Raw genomic sequence first — 20,724 nt, 5'->3', positions numbered from 1 at the left:
TACCCGACGTGACCTTTGACCTGAGTGACTTCCTTTTTTGTGTGTAAATGAGCCGATTCTGGAGGTTTTAATATTTCATCGCGGACGATGATGATGATGACGTTGAAGATGATGATGCCATTTTACAAAGAGCGTCAGAAAATTGACCGCATTTGAAGAATCGATTTATTTTATTATCGATTTTCTATTTTCTCGTTCCTCCTGCATTTCCACGCGCTGTACGGCCTTTTCCGAATGTAACGATAAAGGAATAGTTATTATCGTTTACTCGCCAAGCGTCCTATCTGTCGATCCGATCCTGTAAATAAGGCATGAGACATCGGAGAGGCATGGTGACATTAGCCATGGTGCTCTGAGCCAACAATTAACCTTGGGCCTCGTCCAAATTCTCCCGACGTAACCTCTTTACCTTGTCTCCTTTTTACTTTGAGAGCTAATCGGTGTCTGTTTTGAGCAGAACGATCAATGTGCAGTGATCCGGACACGCAAAGACAGACAAACAAGACAAGGAGAGGATGAGGATCGTGCTTCGAAGCCGCTTCGAAGACTGGCCGAGTCTTTAGTTCGATGTGATGTAATAATATTCATTTAAATATTATAATCAGTAATACTGAGTAATATTACAACATCACATGTTGTGAAAGAGGACACAAATGTAACCAATCGTAGATGCGCTGTAATCCACTGTAAGAGCTTTACTTTGAGTGCAAAAATGACCCGTGGTGTCGTAAACCGAGAGATTATGTGTAATACCTGTGCAAAGGACTTGCAAGGGATTGATACGCCGAGTCTAGATAAAGCGTACAGCAGAAGGACTCCTGTGATGACACATACCTCAAGCTTTCTTTGAGGATTCCAAGCAAAATGTCCTCTTTGGACTGAAATCATGTCACCCCGTGTGTCATGAATGATGTGATTGAAAACAATTTAAATTGCCGGGGAGGGTCGGGGGGGGGGGGTTGTGGTGGTTGGATGGTTTATGATGGGGGTGGGTGAAATAGAAACAGCATCTTTTGTAGACGTATGCGTAGTCTTAACTGTGAAATGCACTTTATTTTTTCGAGAAATGGCACAACAATGACAACAACAAAAAAAATACGTATCTGCAAAATGATTATTATTATTAAACAAAAAACGATAATCAACATGCACTATTTAACTGAGATGTTGTAAGACATTACATGAATGTGTTGTATATTTTTCCAAAGTGTTAGTGCTCTCTTTTTATTGTTTTGGTTAGTCTAAAAATCGAGAGATTCTTGTTAATTTTTGTATTAAAAGAATGTGCTGTGCATTAAAAATAACCCGGCCTGCGCTTGGTTTATTTCATCTGCTCGCCACCTAGACCCCACGGTTGCCATGGAGATCATGCATCCCAGCTGTACTGTTTCCATAGAGACGCCAGTCCCGCAAGAACCCGTTTCCACGATGAGGGCCTTGACGGGTCTCTGAGCAGACAATCCATTTCGGTCGTCGTCACGAGAGTGGAGTTCTCCCAGCCATCGTTTCCTTCAGCTCTCTTAAGGGATGTCCAGGTCATGTGACCTTCAAGTCTGCTTCATGCATAGCTAGAATCTCACAGTGGTGTTTTTTTCTATTTAACCCAACCGTCTCGCCTAGTCGCTTCGACAATTCTGACACGTTTGTTACAATCACGAAGAAAGTTTGAATCTCAGCTGCTTTTAACTAATGAATTGTTGTTTTTGTATTTTTAAAAAAAAATAAATCTAATATCTAAATAAACAGCTGGATGAGCATCATATTGTGGAGTTTGATTGCACAGAACCAGTCAAAAGTTTGGACACACCATATTTTATTAGGGGTCCAAGCAGCAAAGGTGGTACAACGAGCCAGTGTTGGACATCCTTTGGATATTTCTTCCAAATACATTCGTCACAGAATCATTATTCCACATTTCATAGTTTTTCTTATTCAGTAGCCGAAGATATTTCATGCTTGGCAGATATTTTACACCATCACCATCGTTACGTGCAAAAACTGTCCACATCATTCTACATTATTCCCCTATTTTTGACTACAGAGTTTGCTATTACATTGTATATGTATCTGGAAAGAGTACAGTACATCATATTTCACCATCTATGAAATTAATAAATTGCTTGTCCCATGCAAACTGATCATAATTACCAGAAACTTTACTTAACAAATACATGTCTAGAGATCTCCCGTCTGAAAAGAATTTAGGAAGTTTGATTTCATCCTTACACAAAGTGGAAAAGTGTGTCAAGTGAATTATTTCATTATTTCAAATCACGCATTCAGCATTGCCAGTCCACTGCATTGTGCTTGGACCCCTTAATCGCTGCTTCAGTGAATTTATCTGACCGTTTTCCACATTTAAACTAAGCTGTAGAGATTTTTGCCGTGAGCAAAAAAAAAAAAAATTAAACAAATCAAATGTCATAGTTTCGATTCTGTAAAGCAGACTTTGAACAAACCTGATCGCATGGAAAATGAATTCAAAACAACAAGGGTGATGTGGTTTGATTTAGTTGAATTACATATGACTTCATTTATAAAAAAATTATTACGTTAACCCTAACTCTAACATTAACCTGCGTTATTTTTCATACAAACAGTTATCAATAGAAGGCACAACATCATTCAGCCTTAATGTTTTGAAGCCGCTCGACTGTTTTTCCCTTCTAAATAAAATTTCCTTTAAATCGGATAGAAACCTTGTCTTAGAAACAACTTTCGAGATGAAACCTTTTGATCAAACCGATAATAAACACATTCAATCAGGTCCAAACTTTTGAGTGCTTCTGCATGTCTCTGTACTGTAGACACTGCAGTGTCACGGTAAAAGGGAGTAAGTGTGTGTGTGTGTGTGTGTGTGTGTGTGTGTTTCTAGTCAGACCAGTCATTATCCTCTAACTCAGAGTCATCCTCGGAGTCGCTGTACTCCACGGCTATGCGGCGGGACAGAATGGTGGCCACGTCGTTCCCCACCGGCTCTCGCTTTGCCTGCTGCTCCTGCTGCTCCTGCACCTTCTTTAGCTGGATACCTGGGAGTAGAAACACACACGCACACACAAAAACGTCATTCTCATCTGTAATGGTGTACTTAAGGAGCGGTGAAAAGCAAGAAAGGACCTTTTATTACTTTAGTAAAGAGTAAAATGTTTTTTTTTCCTTTAAAATATTCTATTTTTTTTTTACTAATGCATTGTTTCGGTTTATATTTTAAGGAAACAAAATGTTTTACATAATATGCTGAGGACGTGTAACTTGTCCTTAATGACATAGCATATTTTATTGAATTTATTGAATTGTTAGTAAAAAAGATCTATTTTTGTGTAACTGCTTTTTAACCGTTTGACTTCTGATGGTGGCAATGGGGGTGAATACTTATGCAATACTTCATGGTTTGTTTGTTTTTTCATTTTAAAACAATTTTGCAAACTATATTGATTTTTCATCAATATATGACTTCACAATATTATGGTCTTTTTCTTTTTCTAGATTCATGACATATAATCCCAGTGCATTTTATGTTCCAGGGTGTAACACTGCAAACTGTGGAACAGTTCAATTAGGGTAAATACTTTTGCAAACCGTAAGTGACATGACAAGCAGGTAACATTATATATAAAGTGATTTTCTACTCCCTCAAGAAATACGCAGTCAGGTTAGATTTACAGAGATTGAAAGATCTCTTACCCATGCGTATGGCTGCTAGAAGGTCGCTGCGGGCATCGTTCATGGGCGGGGTTTCAGTGGGCACAGGTGGGCGTTTGGGTGTGATGGGTTGGGTGGTGTTAGGTGGAGGAGGTGGCGGCCCTGGCGGAGGAGGAGCAGTCAATGGTCCAGAGGCAGGTGAAGCAGGCAGGATGTAACCTCCGCCTACAGCAGGCGGGCCTAGAGGTGGGCCCATGGAGGGCAGAGCAAAGGCTGTTTGGGATGATGGAATGAGAGGAGCTGGGGGTGGAGGGGGCGAGACTGAGTTCATGTAATCCATACTGCAGTGAAAAGAAAAACAGGAGGAAAATGAGAAAAGGGATTAAACAAAATAAAAATAAATAAAAAATCACCACCACAAGGTGGAGCCATTTATATGAAATTTAAAATATAGTGTAGCTTTGTGATTAAGGCCATGCAAATGATATTTTTATTTAAACTCTTGAGCGCACAAACCTGTAGTCCATTAGTGGGAGGGGCATGGAGCCGTTCATGCATTCTGTGGGTGGAGGAGGGGGCGGGGCCTGGTGTGGGCGGCCTAGTGTGCCCGAGCGGTATGCCACAGACCCTGACCTGTGGGCGTGAGCCGAGAGGGCTGCCATGCTGGGGGTTGGACCGGAGTACGTGTGGGCGTGGCCTGCGTGGTTGGACATGGTCAGATAGCCGTGGTCCAGGTGGTCTTGGCCGTGAGACCTAAAGAAAGAGAAAGAAACAAAGAGAGAGAAAAAATTAAATTCCATTTATACATGACATTCATTATACAATTTGCTTACTTCTTAGTTTTAACCAATACTCTTACCTCAATTTGGAGAGTGAGTGCATGCATGATCATGTTTAATGCATGTTAAGTAACTGATTTTTGCAAATGAGCTTTATTTCGGTTAAACAACAGCTTTTAGTGTCGAAAGTTACCCAAACATGTATTCAAATAAGGCATATACAATATAATGTGTAACAAAATCAACTACATCATGCATTACTGTGTCATTTTAAATACATGTGACCACAAACTCTCCAAAATAAAAATGTACTGCTAGGCTTGCTGTGCCATGTGGTGTACGTTCAGTACTTGAGTGGTGTTTAACCCCTTTCGCCCCGACACTAGCATGCATTCCGCCGGTGGAATGGAAAACGACTTATCGGACATTTTCAATTAGTATAAACAAATGAATTATTGTATCACCGCAGTTCTGGTATAAGATTAGTTAGGACACTTGTGGCTTTCTGTGTGTACAGTTTTATGTCTGTGTGCTTAAGTGCTGGTGAGCAGGGGGATGGGAAAGGGGCGGAGTTTGAGCTCCCTGCTGGGCAAACAATTCACACCTCTCCACGAAAACATTGAGACGGAGATAAATCGGAGAACACGACTAAAGCTTTTTTGATAGTAAAACACCGTATACAACTCCCACAATAAAATTATAACATTTAAACCCAAGATCGGACTTGTATAAACGTTTACTACCTTACATTACCTACATAGACGAAAATCCAGTTCGCTCCCGGTTTTATAAACCATGCACATTTCCATCGGTATAAAGTCCATCAGCTTTATTGAAGAAAACAAATGCAAAGTTCCATATTTAATCACAAATGTCCTCTTCAAAATGCATTAAGTGTTTTGGTATCCCATCCCTCTGGAATTTAGTAATTAGCCATAAACTGACCTGAGACACCATCTATAAAAAAAAAAAAAAGAAAAAAAAAAAGAAAAAAAAGAAAGCTAATCTGCTTTGGCTGTGCTTTACAACCCGCCTCCTAAATTTTAAATTGATCAGTCTAACTTGATTGACACCCACTTGGACCAATTGTAGATACTTCTAGCTTTCAAACAAGCCCAAACTCGACATGATTGACCACTCAGAGGTTGAGAAAATCAAACGCGTAATCAGCACAAACAAACCATTTACGCGTGCGTCTTGAGTTGTGTGTCAGCGGTACAGGCCAATCAGCACCGCGCTACAGGCCAATCAGCACCGCGGTACAGGCCAATCAGCACCGCGCTACAGGGCCGTGCAGAGACACTAGCAGGAAATGGCAGCTCCGCTCTAGCGGTCTTCCCGCACAACTTTATACAGCAGGTGTTTGCATGTTTGGCAGTTTTTTTTCTGATCGCTAGTTTTCTACCGGTTTTCGCTCAGTGTGCGATTATCGGCGTCTTATAGCGGAGGCGCGCTCCCGAAAAAGCCTGAATGCGTCTTCTGGAGCAGTTATTTCCTTTTTTTTTTTTTTTTTTGAAGGAAGACAATGTGGATTGAGTTGAGGGGCTCTATCTACCCCTCAAAGAAGTCCGAGGAGTGGGGTCATTCGTGTATCTATCATTTGAGCCATTAGGAGAGCAAGTGCTCCTTCACCTGGGGCTCTGGCGCCATTTTTAATAAACATTATATTTTATAAGTATGTTTCAGACTTTTTTGTGTGTGAAATTACACATTGTGTAACAGAGTTCATGCTACTGCCATTTGTTTCCATTTTGTGCCATTTGGAGACATTTGGTGCCTTTTGGAGAGGTTATTTTGTGCCTTTAAAAAAAATGTTTGCTATTTCTAGTAGTCTGCCAATTTTAAAGGCTTTGTGCCATTTTTACAAGCTTTGTGCCATTTAGGGAGGTTTTATGTCATTTAGAGACGTTTGGTGCCATTTTGGAGAGGTTTATACCTGTGTTTGGATAAATTTACACACAATATTAGTGGTTAGAGACAACTTCCTCATATTTTGGGTGTTCATGGTCAAGTACTTGGGGCATCTTTGAGACCAGGAATGGGGTTGATATCAACATTTGCTGTAAAGATATAACATTTGTGTTAAAAGTAAATTTAAAAATATATATATTCATAATTTATATATATATTGCCCCAGGTAGGCTAGGTCAAAGAAGAAATACTTGAAATAACTGCTAATTCTTAAAGTCTTAAGTGTCTACTTTCATATGAGCCATTAACCATTACTGTGGTGCGTGAGGTCACAAAACAAATCAATGTTGAACACAGGTACCCCCAAAACAGACAAAAATGCCATTTATTGGCTACCGGTAAAAGAGGTTAAGGTATAATTCTGTACCTTCAAGTATTTTTAAATGTATAAAAATGCATGCTAAGGGTGCAAAACTTCCCATTAGTGGTTCTGTAGCAGCGAGGAACTGTACAGCCTGGTACCTTTCTGAGACTGCAGTGAATATCAGGACACAAGTATCTGATGCCGCATCTCAAATATTGCGAAATCATGCTTGCGACTGCTATATATAGAAATCGTGATCTATACGGAGCAATTCGAGCTCTTGTGTCCCGGCAGAGTGGATGTTTAACCTCGATAGATAAAGAAAATCCTCCTGGCTGATCAAGTATAAATGTTAGAGGCGTGTTTGCGTGTTTTTGTCTGATTCTCAATGATCACTTTATAGCTTAGAAAAAAAAAACAACCACCATTATTCCGGCTCGCTTTTCTTTTTCTTTAACAATAACAACTGTAGCGTGTGTATATCCTTTCACCTGTTTTCTGGTGACATGGAGCCTTCAGACGATCCTCCTCTGTGCACCGTGTGCCCGTGCCGCAGATCGGGCCTCAGTTCCTTATCGAAGGCCATCATGTTCCACTCCTGACGCCTGTTCCGAGCCTTTCGCACCTTCTTCACCTCTCTCTGCAGTGTGCCGTCCACACAGCGCTTCTGCTCCTGTAGCAGATGCAGAAAAGCACACGGTTTGAATTCGCAAATCTCACTGGTCAGAAGGTGCCGCTTCATTTTCTACAAAAGCAGCTCTGATGGTAGTTCTGACTGCAACTCAAATCACGGGCTTATATTAATGTGCTTGTTCCAATACGGTTCTATAGTAACAGCTCATTCACCAGGACTTGGAAACCGGACACTGCACATAATTTAAGGCTAATAAGAAACTTGTTTAAAAAGTGTGTCACGTTTATTAAGCATTTATGGAAAGAGTCTCCAGTGTCAGTGCTTTGTATGAGTCAGGGAGCTTTCCACTATGTGCTACTCCCTCTTCATGACAGGACAGAGACATTTATGCTTTGCAGTTTCTCAGTCACATGCCAAGCTGGGGGTTGATTTTTGTCTTATTAACTTCATGTGAGAGAAAAGAAAGAGAGGCTGGTGAGGGGAACAACTGTTTCTAGCTGCTATAACGTAAGTGATAACAGGAACCAACTTGTCTCATGGCCGGTCTAGAACATTCACTGTAACTACAAATTGATAAAAAGCATGATGTTCATTAATGAAATTCAAAAATGTCAAATTGTTGACATTAGAGGAATAAAAGACTTCAGGACATTCTGTTATAGGAAATATATATATATATATATATATATATATATATATATATATATATATATATATATATATATATATATATATGTGTGTGTGTGTGTGTGTGTGTGTGAGAGAGAGAGAGAGAGAGAATGAAAGAAAGTGAGAGAGAGAGAATGAAAGAGTGAGAGAAAGAGAACAAAAGAGAGAGAGAGAATAAAAGAGAACAACAGAGAGAGAGAGAATGAAAGAAAGAGACAACAAAAGAAAGAGAGAGAGGATGAAAGAAAGAAAGAGAATGAAAGAAAGTGAGAGAGAGAATAAAAGAGAGACAGAACAAAAGAGAGAGAATGAAAGAGAGAACAAAAGAAAGAGAGAGAGGATGAAAGAAAGAAAGAGAACAAAAGAGAGAGAGGATGAAAGAAAGAGAATGAAAGAAAGTGTGAGAGAGAATAAAAGAGAGAGAGAATGAAAGAAAGAGAGAACAAAAGAAAGAGAGCGGGAGAAAGAAGTAAAGAAAGAAAGGACGAATGAAAGAGAGAGAGCACAAAAGAGAGAGCAAAAGAGAGAGAGAGCAAAAGAGAGAGAGAGGTGTTACTATGTCTGTAATTACTGATTGTCACTCATTAGACACAGAAGGAGCATTAAGAGGTAAGATAAGAAAGAAGAGCAACGTGAGGCCTGCCTTCTGTCGTCTTTTCTCTTTCCTCTTGTCCTCCGTGTCCTGCAGCATTTTCTCTTTCCACAGGTCGAAGAAGTACGAGGGGTCCGTGTAAAATTTCAGCCCGTCCTTATTATCGTCCCTGTGGGGACAGAAAGGACGAAACATGGAGGTTTATTTAATGCACTTTAAACATGAACGGTGTTTGTGTCACATAAACTACAGGAGGTGCAAAAGAGAAGCTTGAGACTTAATGATTAGCAGCCAGTAGAAACACACACACACACACACACACACACACACACACACACACACACACACACACACACACACAGTGATACACACCTGTATGGTGAGAGGATGTTGAGGGGGGGAGGCGGGTCACTCAGCCCGTGCATCTCTTTCACAGGGATTGGCACGCTGCTCTTGGACACCACCTGCTGGTCCTGTACTGTAGAGCTCTTAAAGGCCTTCCTCATGTTAATGTCCTGCAGAGAGACTGCACACACACACAAAGGTAAATTATATACATAGCATTTTTTCCACACATCCAAAAACAAGACACGGCCCAAAGAGGAACCAATAGAACTTGATTCAAAGTGTCAAAGTGTTTCTGTTTAAATCTTCTATTGCTTTTTTAAAAAAAATGTTAAATTCAGTATTTCTGCATCTATATGATGCCAGACGTTACGTGTGACACAGTTTTATTTGACCTTTTTAAAAAAAGCTACACAACAACTAGAACCTTTGGTACTAAAACGTCTCTGACGAAAAACCTTTTAGGCGCCTAAAAACGTTGGTCAAAACAAAAGCACAGTAAAAGTTACTATTTATGTCTACTTTGTCTCCAAGCTGCTGTCTCTTATCTCGCGCCAGCTCTGTGGAACTCTATCTGGACAAATCCGGCGCAGAAATGTATCGAGTGCAGACCCGGAGTTCGGTTTCCTACAATCCCTTACCCTCCTCCACCGTGGAGTCCAGCTGAGTGACCTTGACGGCGAGCCGATCGATGCGATCCTGCAGGGAGTTGGCGCGCAGATAAAACGCGTTGGCCTCGTGAAACAGCTCACCAAATATGTCCTCCGCGTGCTTACCTACAGGCGAGATCAGACACGTGGGGAAATAAACGCACGCATAAACACGGCAGATAAATGTTATATCAGAATACATCACGGTACAAGAAAAAAATATATAAAAGTTCATTTTTATGCAATTAAATCATTAACAAAAATAACTTATTAATAATAATAATAATAAGTCATTTTAATCTCACTTTACTAAGACAGGAAAGGATATTAATGTGTGTGTGATTTAAGTTATTTTTGGCATGTGATCACTTGTTCTCAATAGATTTCTCAAAAGGAATTCTCTCATTATTTTGAGATAGTGAACCTCGAATATTTACTTTTTTAAATGTTGTACTTGCCATCTGAATAAAAGAAAACAGAATAAAAATTGAACTCAAAATCTATAACAAAATACAATGATAATAATTATAAATGCAAATAATAAAGCGAGGATGTAAAGGGAGGGTTTTTTTTGTTGTTTGTTGTTTTTTTTTCGTCAAGATTTTACAAGCTGAAAAATCCATAGCGTGATGACATTTTTATTACATAAACTGCAGAAAATGATTTATTTCAAATATATAAGGAATAACAATTGTGTGTATAAGGAAGAACAAGTTAGTGCCTGTTACTATCGGGTACGTTATAGCAGCCATAAACGGTCTTTCTGTCACCAGTCTCTCTTTCTTTCTCTCTCTCGAAGTCAATAAGACGGTTAATAAATGAATAATAAGATAATTATATAAGCATTTTTAAAAAAAACATACAGCTTGTCAAGTTACAGAGAAACCAGAAAGTACAAACTTTTCCATCGTGAAGACTTTCCTGTGTCAGGAAACTTCTGACTGTTAAAAAAAGCTCACACTGGAGACTCCTTCCGTTAATATTACATCCATGTTACGGGAAACGATGACATGCTTTTTTCGAGATTCGGGAATTTGATAGCGCTGTAGTGTAAATCATTTCTAACCCATTGTTGATGTAATACAGATGGGTTTTCTTTCCCCTTTTTTTGGCTGCAGAACGTCATTGGATAGCAAAGTGGGGGTGCGTCTCAATCAGTACACGAGTTCGGGCACCGGTAAGGACCCTGGCTCACGTCACACTGGGACACTGATGACTCAATTTACTCACGTACTCACGTTGCAAAACGTCACCACTGGCATTTATCAACAACAGGCAGGGCCGACATCTTTCTGACATTACACGTTATGTAAAGCTGTGCGCTTAATCACACGCGTTTCTGTCATGGTACATCAGGCAGGATCGTAGGCTACAGATTTTTCAAATCGTTAAACACTTGAAAGACTCGAACAAACTGTGTATATAGAACGCCAAATATAAAGTTAAAAAACCAATCATTTGAGAGCCACAAAAATAGCGCGCTACTTACGTTTGCAGACGAAGTTGGCCGAGAGAGCGTCTGCCATTTTCTGAAGCTGAGAGGCTTCAAAAAAAACATGACGTGAAGGGAAGATAGCGAGCATCGATACGCAGTGCTTTGTGGGATTTTTTTAGGGAGCGAACGAAGATTTTTGCGATCGAGACAGCGCTTAAAATGGCCGACTCCCTGATCAGTGCCCTGGCTGCTGAACTAGCGCGCTGGGGACGCACCCTGGGTTTTAATTGCAAATTGCTCCTTGTTAGATATACAGTATAGTGCCCTGTAAAGGGTGTTTAAAAAGTGCGTCTAAAATCGTTCCAGATTTCATGTGCAACAATTTGGTTTAAAAAAAAAACAAACAAAAAAACAGAATAAAGTATTTATCCCCCATTCTACAAATGATTTTTTCATCAAGGCTAAAACTAGCAATAATCAAATAAGTAAATTATGGCCAAAGCTGCTATCATGTTTTGTTTTGATTTCGTTTTTCACCAAAGATTCTACATTAATGGAGAAAATGAACACCGTTATTGGTAAAACAGCTTCAGGTTCTGGGATGTGACGTTTTTTTTGCCGTATCTCCCGTCCGCGATTTGCGCTCGCCTACGCGACACTCTCACGGCCTCGGGCAGACACACTGCTGCTGCTGCTGGAAAAATCAATGTGCTGCTTTAGAGACGGTTAAACTGATAGAATGTCGTAATCCTGCTGCTGAAGTAATGCCTGTATTCAGTAATACACGGCGGTGAATGATATTACAAACAATGGAGTCTATTTATAACGGCAAACGTCGAACAAAAGCCTGCAGGACGCTTTCAGGAAAATATTTACAGGAAGGAAGACTGACCCGGCTCTTTCGAAAGCCCTGACCTCTGACCCTGCACGCACAAGCACGCTAAATACATACTTATCTACATGCATTCCCACAGCAACACACACCATGAATCTAATACACGCTAATACCGACAAGCTGTGGCGTTGTCGTTGTGTGTTCCCACACACACACACATACACACACACACACACACACACGCATAGAGTGGCCATGTCTCTGTTTGCCTCCCCACCCAACTGGCTTTTATGCTCAGCCATTTATATTTAACCCACACAGCTGTTGCTGAAGGCTCTACTCCACTCCCTCTACAGGCATCTATAATACAATACACACACACACACACACACACACACACACACACACACACACACACACACAGGGGTGGGGTGCTGAAGTGGCTTGAGAAGAAAAACAGATTTTAGGGTGCAGTTTTGGGATGGACGCATGGAAATGTCATTAGACGGATGCATTAATGCAGGCGTGGAACACAATGACTATCTGTATCTGAAGTGGGCGTGGCCTAAACGCTACTGCCACAGTATGCCCACGGACACAGCGCGGTCTGTACGAGAGTTTTTTTTTGTGATTGTTGCATCCAAAAATATTTGATTTTGTTACGGGTTTTTTTTCTGCTTCAAAATTTTGCGATGCAACTTGCAGAGTTTTTTTTGTGCTTCGGACGGACGTGTGTTCGTGATGACGTCACGTGATGCCCAAATCTGCGGTGCTTTTGAAAAACTTCACGCTCCTCCGAATATTGCGGCGTTCGCTTGATTTTGCGTTTATTTCGCGAACGCAGAATTGCAGAAATCCTGGCGAGTAGAGGAAGTAAAGCAGAAACAGAAAGAACGAGAACGTCGGGAGATTCGTCACGGCGTGTGAATACTGGCTCTGACAGTTCCTCAGCTTCGGTTACATCGCTCCGGTTCGTTACGGATCTCGGCTGGAGACGTGCGCGGGTTTAGTTGCGTAGGTATTTCTGTTCCCAAAATATAAACAAACTAGTCATTTAAAGCGCCGTGACCCTGGGCAGCCAGGTACTAACGGCGTGTACGCTAGGCGGAGTCCGTCTGTTTGCTGTGGTCGAGGTGTTGGCGTGAACTGGAGAAACGAACGTGTAGCGTCCACGTGACGCAATAGCGACGTAAATAATGGCGGCAACTATTTTACTCCTAAACTGAGCCAGTGTGATAAATTGTAGCATTTACTGTACATCCTTATTTTAAGGTGTGTGTGTGTACTCACTGAGACAGCTGAGCTGGCGGATTATGGCAGAGAGTGTGTTGTTCATTACACACTCCAGCTCATTTCCGATGCCCTCGGGCAGCGCACCACGGCACAGGTGCCGGGGCTCGATGTTCCTCTTCAACAGCGGCATGGCTCTTGCTCGCCACACTCAGCCTGATGGAAAACACACACACACACACACACACACACACACACACACACACACACAGACAGAGTCAGGGCTCATCCACACTTCATCCAACATGCTGTTTATTGGGTTTGGAGCTCAGTTGGGGATTAACACACATCCATCTGTTCACAGTTTTGCTCAACTAAACCAGTTCTCAATCACAGTGTCATTACTGAGATCGAACTCTTCCAACTCTATCACACAATTTAAAACCCACACACACACACACACACACACACACATTTGTCATTTCCTCTCTTTAAGGATTACAGCTATTTAGGAAAAAAGTAAAGAAAGATGCACAAACAAAGTTTATTTAATGTCTACTTTTCAAAATGTAAACAGTTTAAAACTTCAAGTACAAAATATTAAAAGTGCAATAGTCGTTTTTTTTTTAAATTCCTTTCTTGTACAAATAACCTGGAAGATATGTAGAACCGGATTAGAAACCAAAACCAAAACCACAGCAAAAATGTCTCGAGTCCGTTTGGAAAACTGAATTCTGGTCCGGAAAGCTCATTTGTGTTGGGACGCGACTCCTGTCAGTCATTTTATAGACACTTTACCACAGGCCACTGTATATCCTGGGGGCGGAGCTTCACGAACATGGGCGGAATCATTCAAATTTTAAACCCACGTGACTCTCAGAGACCTAGCTTAGAAAAAAAGAAAGCAGACTAATCTTACCTAATGCACGTTTAAGCACAATATTTTTATATCAAATCAGCTGCATCCAGTCTGTTATCAAAATATCCATGAGATCGCTGTAAAGTCTGTCATACTATATCACGATATCGATATTCTCCCGTCATATCGCCAGTCCTACTCCAAATGAACAAAAGCACTCTAGCTGCTCTCTAACATGTGATCGAGTGCAACTGGACACAGTGGGGAACGCTGAACCCTGTAAAATCCTGACCCCTGCAGAGATCGGACAGCTGAGAGGCCATCTGCCAGGTGATTGGCTGAAAGCGGGGTGGGGGGCAGGGGCGGGATTTAAAGTCAAAAGATGAGGGAGAAGACCAGAGGGACGGTGGGGAAGCTTCTCGGGGGGGGGTCGACTTATCTGTGCACCTTCCGGCTTCCTGTTTTGCACCTCCCCACCCAGCCTGCAGCTTCCTGTTCCTCTGTGTGTCCCATCTCTGACTTCCTGTCCTCCAGAACAATGTAGTGAGGTCGCACAGCAAACACACATATCAAAGCTCATAGTCTTACATCATTAACAGTACACGCATACACACGCACGCACACTTATCCGCAGCCTGAGGGAGAAATCAAGCTGCATTGTGCTCAAATAAAAGACGCTGACACACAAAACACTGCGGTCCAACCTTCACTCTGCGTGTGTGTGTGTGTGTGTCAGCGTAATACGGTAAGGTGATTCCAGGCTGACTGCTGATGGTTCACAGAGTTGATAGCAGCTCCGGCTACGCCCCTCGCATCTGCTCATGAGGAGAACTCGACGTGTCGTTTATACCACATCGCTCTTGAATTCTTGCATCCGATGAATCCGTAGGTGTTGATTCATTTTCTAGAACAGCAGCTCTGACAACAATGTCATCAGTCATGAAAATCGCAGGTTTATATTAATGTAGTAAAGCTCTCGTTGTAATACGTTATTGGTTCTATAGTAACAACTCATTCACAGGGACTTGTCAGGCGGATGCTCCGCATCATCCGAATCTAATAAAACAAAGTGTTGCTATGTAACAAGGAAAAACGTGTCACTGTTGATATGGTGAAACGTTCTGTAAGGACATGTTTATTTAACGTGGATGGAAGGAGTCTCCAGTGTCAGAGCTTTGTAACAGTCAGAGGGTGCGTCTCAATCAGCTCCCTAGCTCCCTAGCTGGCGAAACAGTATATCAATTGAGAGCCACAACAACGATCACATGCTACAGTGGGACAGTGGTGGTTTAGCGGTTAAGGCTCTGGGTTATTGATCGGAAGGTCAGGGGTTCATGCGCCGGCATCATGGCTGTCCCCAACTTCCTGACATGCTGGGGTATGCGAAGAAAAGAATTTCACTGTGCTATAACGTATACGTGACCAATAAAGACCCGTTATCAGTACTTACATTCGTACACGAAGCTGGCCGAGAGTTCGTCCGCCATTTTTTCCGAGCTGAGTGCCGTCAGAAAACACGACGTCATTTCCGGTAAGGGACCAAGGTCAGTATCGACACTCCCTGGTTTTTGCAGTGCATTGTGGGATCTTTTAACGAGCAAACATTCCAGTGCTCTGGAAAGATTCTGCGATTGAGACAGCCCTTAAAATGGCCAGCACCCTGATCGGTGCCCTGACTGCTGAACTAGGGAGCTGATCGAGACACACCCGGAGACTGTGGGTACTCGGAAACATGACAAACTGCTGGGGTGAGCAAAAAAAGAGAAGAAAAAAAGAGAGAAGCTAGTGAGGGAGCGAATGTTTATAGCTGTTACAATGTGAGTACTTGTTTCATGAATATTCCACAAAATGAAATGTAGTAAGTGTAAATGGATAAAAAAGATAATGTACCATTCTTTAAGAAATTAAAAATAGCAGGTAACTGCTGCGGGTCTGTCGTAAATACAGAATCGCAAATTTAGCACTATTTATAGATAATCTGACCCAAATACCAAGCTTTACAATCAGCACCGGACATTTTAAACTCTTCTTTCTGAGATGGTTTAAGAGACTGCAGTGTTTATTGTTCATGAGTTTTTGGAAAGTGTTTTTGGAGAGAGAATTCAGGTAAAGTTTAACTTTAAATAAAGCAAATGCATTATTCATGTGACATCATATAAGGGGGCGTGGCCATCATTCAACAGGACGCTCTGTCCAAAAATCTTGGGGTAACAAAAAATAAAATGGCATTTGCTTTGGCTAGAGTGTTCACAAGGTTATAAAACTGTCATGACCAGTATATTACACGACTGATATATCAGTCCCTCCGGGTTTTCACGATTTTGCAATCTCAGAAAGGAACGCAAAATCAAGCAAACTCTGCAATATTCGGAGGAGCTCGCAATTTATAAAAATCACCGCAGATTTTCGCCGAGACGTGTCGTGTGACGTCATCATAACGTGCATTCAGTCAAAGCCCTCTTCGATTGAAGATTGCGTGGAACACGAGTACAGCGAAAAAGGTCTCGTTTACCGACAAACATCACTGCGAAAGAGCGCGCGAAACAATTTCGTGTGATCGCGATTTCGCCAAGTCGAATTCCACAAAAAAAGCGCAAAAAAGTCTTTGCGTAAATTAAAAAAAAAAGCCGTGGCAAAATTGAGCATTTTTGGCCGCAACAATCAAAAAAAATTTTTAAACCTCGGTGAAATCCTGTACGGACTGATATAAGATGTACTGCTGTAGAGAGAATAAAGTTCGTTCAAATTATGTACAAATGTTTAAAGCTGAATCATCTCCATAATGCGCCACATTACCGAACATCAATGGAAATGATCTTAGTCTGACTAAAGAATAAGCCATGTTTCTTTAGAATATTCTAGAATTTTTCCTTTACAGGTAGATAGTCAACACCTTGCAGATTTCAGAAATGAATCGTGTCTTGGCAACAAAGCTCAGACAAACTGCCAATTCAAAACCTCTCCCGATAGATCTGAATTCACCCAAATGTTCATTTAAACGTATGTGATTTCACCTAATATCCTACATCTCATATAATATTAAGATTTTAACTGATTCTTTCCCCTAATAGTTTTTGCTTCATTAATAAGAATGTTTAGATAGTTATTATTACTTAGTTAATAATAGTTAGTTAACTATTAACTATTAATAGTTAGATAACTGTTATCGTTATTATGTCACATCATACATCTTCTTCTCTAAACTTGTAGCAAATTTTTACATTAGTTTACATTTACATTTCTGTCATGCTTGTTTCTTCACTCCTGCTGTGTAACTTGTTATCTTTTTTGTAAATTGATATCTGTTGCATTTAAAATTATTTTTAAAAAGGTTTTAAAAGGAAGATACAATGTGTGTTAAAGTAACTCAAAGAGAAGCCTAAGATACACGAGAGACAGAGAAAGTGAGAACATCAGTGTGTGTGTGTGTGTGTGTGTGTGTGTGTGTGTGTGTGTTGTTTCAGCCAGGCCTGAGAGAGTGATGGTGAGTTGGCCTGTGATGTGTGTGTGTGTGTGTGTGTGTGTGTGTGTGTGTGTGTGTGTGTGTGTGAAAGACAGAGAGATGGGGGAGGGCGGTGAGAAGAAGTGAGGACCTCGGGGAAGCCACTCTGAAAGGTTGCCCGGACAATAAGCGCTCCGTTCACACGGCAACACACATGCTCTCCCATGCATGTGACTCGCCTCCCTCCCCCAACGTCCTTTAACACCCCCCTCTCCTCCTAAATAAAAGCAAAACACTCCTGCTCTCCCCCCCTGCTGAGACCCCCTTCCTCTTTCTCCTGAGCACAAATTGTCGCCCAAACATCCTCGGACACCAAATCCCATCAAAAAGCGCACATGATGTGACGTGACGTGGGACATATAACAGCTTTATGTCATCAGCGATGCCGTTACAGTGACTAAACCTAATCAACCGTGATCACAAGCTGAGACTCTTCCCATCTCAACACAACAGCCCCCATCTGCCACCCTGAAATGGCCCAATCCCAAACACCTCGCTGCTCTCGGCTACACTTAGTGCACTTCATTTATATTCTCTGTAGTGATGAGGCTTGTATAAAGAGCAAGGATCCCCGATATGCACGACGTGCATTACAAATGCCAAAAGGTATAGGATTATAAAGGTATAAGGGTTTTTTACATTTTAAAATAAATAAATGAATAAACAACAAAAAAGCAACATCAACATTACATACCAAACTTTTTTTTCCAAAGCTTGTCTTAAAAAAAAACCCAATTATTATTATACTTTTTTTTACATGTAATATAGACTCTGGCTTTGTATTCCTATTTTAACTCATGAAGAAGGAGAAAAAGTTCCAGGTTGGCCCTTTAATTTGCAAATGACATCCAAATATCATCCTATTAGTCAAATATAAGTTGGGTGATTAGTCAATATGGCATTGATATGTATACTGTTTCAATAAATAGACTACTTTTAATCTTAATATCATAATCTTAACACACACACACACACATACACAGAGCTTTATATCAAATAGTATCATTTACTTATAGTATTATTATTATTATTATTATTATTATTATTATTACATAGCATTATATCAAAATACTATTATTTACTACAGTAGTATGTGGGCATTGCTGTAACCATGACAACATGACCTTTGCTGACGGGCAAAAGTTTACATTCCTTACGGTTTCTCGGAGGAAAAAAGTAAAACATAGCTCTTTATTAATAAGTTCTCTACAAAATAATAGATAACAGATTTTTTTTTTTGGTTTTTGTGTGATAAGAGTGTGTATAAAACTAAAATACTATGCTGACATACTAGTATTTAGAACAGTTATGAATTTGGATGTGAATTTTGACTTTTTTTTACTGTATGGATGAACGAGAATTTATTGAAATAAATAAATAAATGAAAACGAACTAGAGGTGTTAAATCTATTAATCCTAACAAAACACAAAACCAAGTCAGAAATATAATGTTCAGTATCCTGTCCTGTCTCTGACTGTAATTCATTACAATTTCCCCCTCTCTGAGCCACAGGACCTTTTAATTTACTACGAAACAAACGTTTCTTTTTTTCTTTTATAATGAAGAAACAATTTCCCTTCCTCAATCATTTCATTCCGATAAATACATCAATCAATCAATCAATCAATCAATCATATGAGTAAAATATCTACATACATCAACACAGAGAAGTAATGTTCCCAGCCGCTGGGACACCAGAGTCACGCGCGGAAATTCAATTGAAACACTAATGAAAGTGGGATCTTTTTCTTAACCGAATGTTTCAAGCGCTATTAATTCGCGATATATTTGTTTACAGATGATGAAATACGACGTGTCGCTCACCTAAATTGGATTTCCAAACACTTCAGTTCTCACACAAGTCCCTGAGTCCTGCTGCCATCCTGCTCTGTCCACCATCAGCCCCTGTGACCGCTCCAAACAATCCGTTCCGGGGCGGGGCTTCGCATCGAGTTTAGCCAATCACACGGCGAGAATGGGTACCGTTTGTTCTGCCGCGCCAATCAGAGTCAGAGGAAAATAGATGACTGACGCTTAATAGAGGTCGGATGGAGGCGGAGCTTAGCAGCTTCCACGGGGCGGGTGTGGAATTGAATGGAGTTTAATGGAGTTTAATGTTTGTTTGTTTTTTTTAGCTGAATTTAATGGATTTCCAGACACATCACGTGCGCTGAAAGCTTTTAATGACAAAATGATCCCGGTACAGAAAATAAATTCCCGTTTTAAAATTCATTTCAATAAACAGGCAATAGATTAAACAAATGTTTTGTATTTATTTATTTATTTGTTTGTTTGTTCATTAAATAATACTACAGTTAATGCAGACCACTAAAGTGAACGGGAAGTTCTTACCAAAAAACAACAACAACAACAAAAAAAACCCACAATAAATGTTCACCGATTGATTGCTGATATTCCTACATGCATTTATTTTAATTACAAAAATTTATGCAAATGAGGCTTCGTATAATTAAAATAAATATATGTATATATACATATATATATATATACATATATATATATATATATATCCATCTTCTATACTGCTATTATCCATTACTTCAGGGTCAAGGGAAACCTGGATCCTATCCCAGGGTGCAAATCCCATATTATGTATATGTGTGTGTGTGTATATATATATATATATATATATATATATATATATATATATATATATATATATATATATATATATAGAGAGAGAGAGAGAGAGAGAGAGAGAGAGAGAGAGAGAGAGAGAGAGAGAGAGATAGATGCACAAACGAAACTAGCATTCTTTCTGAGAATCTAGCATTTTATGTTCTGTTTTATGTGGATTTGGAATAGTTATTTCAGTGTGAAGGCACACACCGATTTGTTGCAAAATCAAGAGCACACAATGAACTGCTATATCAACATTTTGAAAATCACAAAAAAAAGCCAACATAAATCTAACTAAATCATTAAAAAAAATAAATAAATAAATAAAGATAAAATCCCCTGTAATATCTTTCTAATTAGGGACAGGACTGAACATGTAAAATTTCAGATTTTTGGTTCTATGGGTGTGTTGTAGTCTTCCAGTGACACATGAAATAAGCAAACTTCTCATTTTACCCCTGATTTTTGAAGTCAGTTGAAAGATTTAACATATTACATTTTATTAAAAAGTACATAATATTAAATATATAATATGTATGTATATTATTAAAAATGCAGTGGTGCATCATTACAGACTTGAGATTCTTTCATTATTGAGCACCTCCTTAATCTCTAGCAGCACACACAAAAACTATA

The 20,724-nt window shown here is 40.1% G+C and overlaps 1 protein-coding gene across 2 annotated transcripts; it reads right to left on the bottom strand.

The window, feature by feature from the left end:
- Positions 1-1,028: 1,028 nt before the first annotated feature.
- Positions 1,029-19,385, bottom strand: wasf3b (WASP family member 3b). Of its 2 annotated transcripts, none has more exons than XM_017453906.3 (9): positions 19,273-19,385; positions 13,147-13,302; positions 9,578-9,712; positions 8,964-9,117; positions 8,643-8,760; positions 7,188-7,369; positions 4,159-4,395; positions 3,685-3,983; positions 1,029-3,029 (listed from the first exon to the last, which is right to left on the bottom strand). In XM_017453906.3, exons 2-9 carry the CDS (start codon positions 13,277-13,279, stop codon positions 2,872-2,874), a joined length of 1,416 nt encoding a protein of 471 aa, XP_017309395.1. In that variant the 5' UTR covers positions 13,280-13,302; positions 19,273-19,385; the 3' UTR covers positions 1,029-2,871. The 2 variants fall into 2 exon arrangements, with proteins under 2 accessions (XP_017309395.1, XP_053531001.1); XM_053675026.1 differs by lacking the exon at positions 19,273-19,385 and adding an exon at positions 15,396-15,643.
- Positions 19,386-20,724: the final 1,339 nt, after the last annotated feature.

This window comes from Ictalurus punctatus, chromosome 23 (assembly GCF_001660625.3).
Source record: "Ictalurus punctatus breed USDA103 chromosome 23, Coco_2.0, whole genome shotgun sequence".
NCBI lineage: Eukaryota > Metazoa > Chordata > Actinopteri > Siluriformes > Ictaluridae > Ictalurus > Ictalurus punctatus.
The sequence above is the reverse complement of the archived record's forward strand: the minus strand, read 5'-3'. Positions and strand labels throughout refer to the sequence as shown.